We start from the raw sequence: 8,112 nt of genomic DNA on the forward strand, positions 1-8,112 counted from the left end.
GACGCGAATCAACTTTTTTATTCTCAAATCTACTCCCAAAGGCGGTTTAGGAACAAATTTGTTAAAAGAAAATTTTATCGAACGCGATTGCTCCAAACTAATTCTAAGCAAAAAATCGAGAATCAGTCACTATTTGGCATGTTCCAAACAGGGCCTAAACTCTCCCGACCAGTGTCTCCACCAATTCCAGAAACTACGTAATCAATCGGCAGATGCAACTCGTATTCACTATTCGATGCTCGGCATCTACAATTTTCTCTCTGACTTTTTGTTGACTTCCCCTCGTACATAACGTCATAAACACGTAGGGGTCCCCTTGCTATCCTCAACCGGCGTGGCGCCTCCTTTTATCCTGCGCACCCCCGTCTTTCCAATCGAGCGGTCAGACAGTCAGAGAGAGAGAGAGATGGATAGAGAGAGAGGTGTCACGTCAAGGCTCGAGAATCTATGTCCCCCTATTAAAGAATCGACCGAGCTCATCCATCGAGCTCGCGGCCGGACGGAGGTGCATCTGATCTGACATCTTCGTCTCCACCTTGTCGACCGAAGCAGGAAGGAATGGCCGGCAAGGTCTCCAACTTCTCCGATCTGATACAGCGCGTGACCGCCTCCTGCCTGCTCCATCCGCTGGCGGCGGGGACGCGGCACGACTCCGGCGAGCTCGCGAGCGACTCGGACGACGGGGAGAGAGAATGCGGCTCTCCGCTGGGAATTGAAGACACGGAAGAGGAAGAGGAGGAGGAGGAGGGAAGAGGAGGGGGGAGAGAAGGTCGTGGAGCGGAGCAAGAGGGAGGCCAGGGCGGAGAGGCTGGTGGCGGAGATGGAGGCGATTATGAACGACGTGTTCGACACGGTGTCGGCGATGAAGAGGGCCTACGGGAGCCTGCAGGAGGCGCATTGCCCCTGGGACGCGGAGAAGATGAGGGCCGCCGACGTGGCGGTGGTGGCGGAGCTGAGGAGGCTCGCGGTCCTGAGGGAGAGGTACCGGCGGAGCCTGATTTGCCACGGCGGCGGTAGGAGGAGGGTGGGTAGCCGCCCGGCGGAGGTGAGGGAGGTGGTGGCGCCGTACGAGGCGGCGCTGGAGGAGATGAAGAGGGAGGCGAAGGCCAGGGAGGTGGAGGTCGACAACTTGAAGGAGAAGCTCCGGAGCTCGACCAGTCTCAATGCAAGGAAAGGACGGTCTCTGTCGAAGAGGAGACTCAGCTGCACTCAATCTCAAGGTCTCTCCCTCTCTCCCCCTCCCTCCCTCGAATCCCGATCTCGCGTATTTCGCTGCTCGCTGACGCGTTTTGGACCAACCGTTTTTCTGCAGCCCCGGCGTCGCCGGCGCCGGAGCTCTTCGAAGTGACGATGAGCCAGGTCCGGGAGGCCTCCAAGTCCTTCACCTCGCTCCTCCTCTCGCTGATGCGCGCCGCGCACTGGGACATCGCCTCCGCGGTCCGCTCGATCGAGGCCGCGGGGGGCGGCGCCGCCGCCGCCGCCGCCGCCGCGAACGCGTCGATCGTCGGGGTCCACCACGCCAAGTACGCGCTGGAGTCCTACGTGGCGCGCAAGATCTTCCAAGGGTTCGACCACGAGACGTTCTACATGGACGGGAGCCTGTCGTCGCTGCTGAACCCGGGGCAGTACCGGCGGGACTGCTTCGGGCGGTACCGGGACATGAAGGCCATGGACCCGGTGGAGCTGCTCGGGGTGCTCCCCAGCTGCGACTTCGGCAAGTTCTGCGCCAAGAAGTACCTGGCGATCGTGCACGCCAAGATGGAGGAGTCCTTCTTCGGCAGCCTGGAGCACCAGCAGCAGGTCGGCGGCGGGGGCCACCCGAGGACGGAGTTCTACGGCGAGTTCCTGAAGCTGGCCAAGGCGGTGTGGCTGCTCCACCTGCTGGCGTTCGCGCTCGACCCGGCGCCCAGCCTGTTCGAGGCGAGCCGAGGGGCGGAGTTCCACCCGCAGTACATGGAGAGCGTGGTCAGGTTCTCGGGCGGGCAGGTGCCGGCGGGTCACGTGGTCGGGTTCCCGGTGAGCCCCGGGTTCAAGCTGGGGAACGGGTCGGTGGTCAAGGCTAGGGTTTATTTGGTGTCCAGAGTGTGAGATTGGAGTTGCAATTTTCCTTAATTTTCTGGTTTAGATCTTATGGAATAGGCTGTAGCCCACCGGAGACTGCTTTCTTTTTCGGGTTTTGTATTTTTGGTAGTGCACTAATAATTTATGCTTTAGTTGGAGGTTAGGTGTTTTGTATCTGTCTCCTGTCATGGGGATGTGGGGGGAGGCTTTATGGACCTGCGGGTCCTGGTTCGGTTATGGAGTGGACCGTTTGATGTAAGCGTCGCGAGCTGTACATACTACCAGGCTCCAAGGCCCCTCTCGGCTGGCGCGGAGAGGGTGGAAAAGCGCTCTTGTTTTAGCCCCGAATGGATACACATTCAGAAGAAGCAGCACAAGAAATAAATGCGAATGCTGCAACCAAATTTGCCCCTCCTCTGGCACGAATTAACAAATTATGTGTGTGTCGCATCGATTGGTCCATGGATTACAGTCTCTCCGTAGAAAGAATTGAGGCCCCATTAAATATGCCCTCAGCATGGGGAAATTACACTACTAGGTCTTATTCATGAAGTTGATAAATGCAATGGAGCATCAGCTGGCTGACGGGACATGACTCTTTCCCATAGAGTTGGCAGCCTCTTTGACAGTTAAGCAGCATCGGTACATCCACGGCAAAGCTCTGGGACTCTGTCCTCCTGCTTATCCTATCTGTGAATGAGCAAGACTTCTCTCATGCAGCTCCGAACAAAAATCTCTTAGCCTATCGTGACAATACAGAACAGTTAGCAATTAACCTCCAGACGAAAAAGGATGGTCCTGCTCAGTCTGTTCACAACGAGATACTGACAAGCAACGGTATAAAACTCTTTTCATCACAGAAATTCGACATGCCCAATCAATAAAGTGAATGTAATCTATGCTCTTACTTGCTCGAAGGTAAGAAACATAACAGCGTTCCATGATCCCAGACGACCAAAATTTGGGAGGAAACCCTTGTAGAAGGCGAAAAATCCCTGCCAGTAAACCAGCATGAGTTAGAGAGCTGTCGATGTTGAAGGATCTTCCATAAGATTATAAACTAGGCATAGGTGTAGACAATCGTCTAAGTCAGTTGACTCAAAGAATAGATGAGAAAAAAGGTGGATAGAGAATCCGTTCACTTTATTCAGGTCCACAATCTACAGAATTGACAGTGCATTGGAACAGGAATGAAAATCTACAACATGGCAAGAGCAGAGAGGTAGCATTCGCTTGTTAACGTACGGCATCTTCAGAGTGGTTTAGAGTGTAGTGCAGTCACGACTCACTGGACAATAATTAAATTTGACGGAAGCTGATGTACCTCATGCCTTAGAGTCTTTATGAAACAATCAAGAGTACTTCTGTATGTCGAATCGCCCATCATTCTCGACTTAACCTGAAATTGCGCAGCATTACAGCCATGTAATAATGATGTAGTGGTGCTGATAAAGAGTTCCAATCATCACAAATCGATAAAACTAGATTCATGCACAACCCTAGGAGGAGAACAAAAATCATGTAATGGGATGACAAACATTATGAAGACTTGTTGATTTAATTTTTGCTGATATCACAAGAGATTACCACATCAATAGGAGAACCAATGCAGACAGCAAAGAACCCTGCACCTAGACCCGCCAGGAGTTGAGTAAACACATTGTCTATAAACCCTGGAATTTTCAAAATCGTCTGCATAAGTTCAAAGAAATTAGGACATGATAAATTAGAAGCTGCAAGTAAGACTAGTTTATGGTCATTACAAACCATATAGGACATTATTCAACCCAGCATTACCTCTTTCACATGATCATAGCTTGCCAGCTCAGCTGCATTTATAATAGCATTCCGTGCAATATTTGGTCCAAGACCTGTCCAAAGAGCCGCCAGTCCTTCCTGAGTACAAAATGAGTTTGTTAACAGAAGATACATCTATACAATATCCATTTGGTGTGATTTTAATCTGGAACACATTGCCCTTTCTCAAGAAATAGATACCCTGAACCCTGAACCCAAAAATACTTGACTCGGGTTTGTCAATGATCGAAGTTTTCTTGGTTGGGTCCTGAAGATTGGATTGATCCACTCATAAATTAACATCCATGGGGACATGCCACAGTTTGAATGGGAACTAATTGTTAGCTAACCTGTTTCACAATTGTAAAATAAGCATTCAAAGCTCCAGAATAACGACCTGGCACCCCAGGTGGCAGTTTCCCTTCAGCCTGAAGTCGAATTTTAACAAGATCCGTAGGATTAGCCACCGCAATTGCTATCGCGCCTGTTTGACAATGTGAAACCAATCAGATAAAAAGAAGTAGAGTAACAGGCGTCTACCTTCATCTTACAGAAAGACGGAAACTTAACTTGTGGAGATAGTTTGATTAGCCACGAATTATACTTACCAGTCAATAATGCAGCAAGTATTTTCTGGAACAAATAAGTGTCTTCAATCAAGTCACTGCCAACTAAAAATGATTTGACCTATTTAACAAAAAACCTCTGTAATGCCCAGTTTACCCACAGCAATCATCAATTTAGATAGTTGTGAGAACCCATTGGAGACTCACAGGACCATATAATCCAATCCTCAAGCCACCATATATACATTGACGATGTAACCCTGGAATAATGCCATTCCAAAGTGCCGCTAGTCCTTCTTCCCTAGCAATGGTAGCAACAGTACCCAACAAGCCCCTGTATTTAGGTAAATGGCCTCCTTCCCCGACCGGTGCTTTCTTCTGAAGCTGTAGCCTGACTTTAGCTGTGTCCATGGGGATGGTGCAGAACTATGCAAAGTAATAAAGTACAATTCAGGCCAATCAATTATTCAGAAAATGAAACCGACCAAAAGATGTGCATTTGCATCAGGAAGTAGAATTCATGGGCAGATAAAACTAAGAACTAGTCACAAAAGTCATGAGCAGAACATCCCTGAGAAAGCCTCCAGAAAAAGGAGGGGAAAATGTGTCCAATAATTTACATCTTATTAGCAGCTGATGAGAACAGATGTGCACAAGGGAAATCGTGTGGCTCTTACACTTGACCACTTCAGAGCAAGAGATGATAACGCTAATTCCAAACTCTGCGATGAGTTTCGCTCGCCAATATTTCCTATGACAGCGTGCCCCCAGATTATCTGGTATCCAATCCAACAAGCTAAAAAGCAGGGCCAACTCCAATTTTTCCTTTCAACAGGTCATATCGTACAAGAAATTGCCACAACTACCAATTACAACCCACGAGAGATCCGTAGTATACAAGGCAAAGGGTTCATAGAGCTATAGCCTTTTTATTACTTATCTTAGCCACCTCTATTCGCGAATGAGGACAGCTGTGAGCCAAACGAAGCGCCATTAAGAGCACGACATAATTCGACCCACCGCGAATCCTCATTCACGAAAGCAAGATCGGCTCCAACTAAGTTCCGTCTTCAACCCCATCGTTCAACAAGATCCCCACAGCAGCAAAAAGAAAAAAAAAAACAGTACCTAAGCGAAAACCGAACAGCGGACACAAATTTGGCAACATTACAGCCGCGAGGCTCGGATTCAAGCAAAACGGAGCGGGCGATGGGCGGATTACCTCGGCGAAGCAAGCGGCGAGGGCGCTGCAGAAGAAGGTCTCGAGGAACGAAATCTCGGACCTGGGCTGGAGATCCGCCGCCATCGGAGGAGGCCGAGGGCGGGAGCTGCAGAGGCGCGGGCCGCGCGCGGCGGAGACGGCGGCGGGGGCGGGGCGGCGGGGGCGATTAGGGTTTCGGGATCGGGAGGCGAACTGGGGAAGGTGAGCAGCGGACGGGAAGGGAGGAACTCGAGATGATATGAAGAAGAAGAAGAAGAAGAAGAAAGAAGAAGCATGTGCTACAGTGCTAGCGCTTGATTCCGTTACTGTCGCCATCATTTTTACTTTTTGAATTGGAGTGGTTGATCTGAGGTGGATATTATTATTGTATTATTTGCTCGCATCCCGAGCTCGTATATAGTAATTTTTGGAACCAAAAAAGAGATATTCAAAAAGTTTGTGTCATATGTGTTGACCCAAAAATTAGTATAGTATTATCACTTTCCTATGATCGTATTTAGAAAATACTTATCAAATAAAAATGCCAAAGTTCTAATTATTCACGCGATTTAAGTTTGTCTTAGAGTATGTAAGTGCATTCATAGTTGAGCCCGTAATTGCCTACATAAGATCGAAGTAAAAGACAGTAATCGATTATTCTTTGTCCCGTTACTTTGCACCTTTAGACATTATTTTTTAAAAATAAATAACAAGTGATGGATAGTTTAATACATGTGTGTTTATCTAACTATTATACAAGATATTTCGTGTCTTTCCACAAGTATCTTCTAGAGGGTACGGGGGAGTATGAACAAAATCGAAGAACCTATCATACACTTTATCAGTTTTGAAAATGTTTGAACCTAAAATCTACCATATAATTTTTAGGGCATGTATGGTAACACACATTCTAAATAATTATGATCGAAATAATTATTTTTGATTTTGTTAACAATTTCTAAGTATTTTAAGCCGTTTGAACTATCCAAAAAAATTTATTCCGTAATAAAATTACGTTGGTATCGTCTTAAAATTTATACTCCAACTCATTTTATTTTAATTTTAAATAATTTCTATAATATTTTTCTTTTTTTTTTTCCTTTATCTCTCATATTCGTCTTCTTCAAGTGGTCACACAGTGGAGACGAGGGCCGCAACCTTCACTGCAGGCGTCGCCAAGCCTTGGCGAGGCTGGCCCTCGTTAGTCAAGCCTCACTGCGACTAGGCAAGGTTCGCCTAGCCTTCTGGGGTGGCAGTGCGGGCCTCGCCCGGCCGGGCGAGCCTCCACTAGCTCGGCGGGGACCTGGGCCACAACGGCGGTGGGCGGTGGGTGGCGATGATGAAGACGAAGAAGAACAAGAGAAAATATAGGCTTGATTTTAGAGTTATTTTCGGGAATAAGGATCTTTTTTTTTTTTTATTCTTGATTTTGTTTTGAATCTACTTTCAGAAAACAAAAAATAGAAATTTATTTCCAGATTTTTTTTTTTACCAAACACGATTCTATTCCAAAACTACTCCCAAGAACAAAATAATAAAATTTAACACTGTTTGACCGGTTACCAAACAGGCCCTTAATATTCACCATCCGAACTACCTCCCACCCACGACGGTATCATAAGTTTTGCAAATTTCATAAAATACTCCTGTACATTTCTAATTGGATATTCTGCAATAGATTTAATCCATGGAGTAACAGCACCTACGGAGAAGGCACTGAAAAGCAAAAAGGAAAAAGAATAACACTACGCTACATGAGCATTTTTGTATGGGCTTTGGCAAAGGTGAAAAATTAATTGTTTGTTTTATCGTTAAAATTTTAAACATTATCCAAGTTTTTAAGAAGGGTTAATACCACAGAAAAACCCCAAACTAGCACACTTGAGAGCAAATTTACCCAAAAACTATTTTTTTGACCGACAAAAACTCCAAACGGTATATCTCTGACAAATTTTAAGCTGGTACACTTGTGACAATTTTACCCTATATTAGTTTCGTTAAATTTTATTCTCAAATTATTAAGTTAAATGACACATGACGCTTAAGGTATACCGGTTTGAATTTTACGCTCCGTTTGTCACAGTTTACAATTTTTGTAATTTTTTGTGGTATTAATCTAATTTATGGAGGGGTATATTTTGTCACAAATTTACCGGTTTAGAGTTTTTTGCGGTCGAATAAATTAGTTTGGGGTAAATTTGTCATAAATGTACCGGTTTAGGTTTTTATAGTTAGTCGAGGTAAATTTGTCACGAGTTTACCGTTTGAGATTTTTCATGGTAAAAAAATAGTTTTAGTAAATTTGTCACAAGTGTTTGAGGTTTGACAGGTTTTCAATTATTAACCCTTTTAAGAAATATGAAGTATATATATAACATTCATATGTTACGATTCGGATGTTTCGAATTAATCAAAAAGTAAAAATGCACAAGTTGCATTTTTTTTCATTCATGCCCATATTTCAATTATGATGTATTTGTAATCATT

General features: G+C 45.8%; 2 protein-coding genes across 2 annotated transcripts; one reads left to right on the forward strand and one right to left on the reverse strand.

The window, feature by feature from the left end:
* The first annotated feature begins 401 nt into the window (after positions 1-401).
* Positions 402-2,405, forward strand: LOC104432672 (protein GRAVITROPIC IN THE LIGHT 1). The gene is given in 3 exon segments (XM_010045164.3): positions 402-749; positions 751-1,220; positions 1,313-2,405. Coding segments are annotated over 3 exon segments (1,437 nt in total). The 5' UTR covers positions 402-558; the 3' UTR covers positions 2,089-2,405.
* Positions 2,406-2,446: 41 nt separating this feature from the next.
* Positions 2,447-5,870, reverse strand: LOC104432673 (mitochondrial uncoupling protein 2). The gene is made up of 9 exons (XM_010045166.3): positions 5,647-5,870; positions 4,632-4,850; positions 4,467-4,545; positions 4,209-4,342; positions 3,859-3,957; positions 3,649-3,753; positions 3,386-3,460; positions 2,970-3,056; positions 2,447-2,803 (listed from the first exon to the last, which is right to left on the reverse strand). Exons 1-9 carry the CDS (start codon positions 5,728-5,730, stop codon positions 2,774-2,776), a joined length of 912 nt encoding a protein of 303 aa, XP_010043468.2. The 5' UTR covers positions 5,731-5,870; the 3' UTR covers positions 2,447-2,773.
* Positions 5,871-8,112: the final 2,242 nt, after the last annotated feature.

Source organism: Eucalyptus grandis, chromosome 2 (assembly GCF_016545825.1).
Source record: "Eucalyptus grandis isolate ANBG69807.140 chromosome 2, ASM1654582v1, whole genome shotgun sequence".
Taxonomy (NCBI): Eukaryota; Viridiplantae; Streptophyta; class Magnoliopsida; order Myrtales; family Myrtaceae; genus Eucalyptus; species Eucalyptus grandis.

Coding starts and splice junctions, on each gene's coding strand:
- LOC104432673 (XM_010045166.3), bottom strand. CDS start 5,730: ATGGCGGCGGATCTCCAGCCCAGGTCCGAGATTTCGTTCCTCGAGACC. Junction 4,546..4,631: donor GGATTGGATTATATGGTCCT/GTGAGTCTCCAA, acceptor TTTGTTAAATAG/GTCAAATCATTTTTAGTTGG. Junction 3,754..3,858: donor GCTATGATCATGTGAAAGAG/GTAATGCTGGGT, acceptor GAACTTATGCAG/ACGATTTTGAAAATTCCAGG.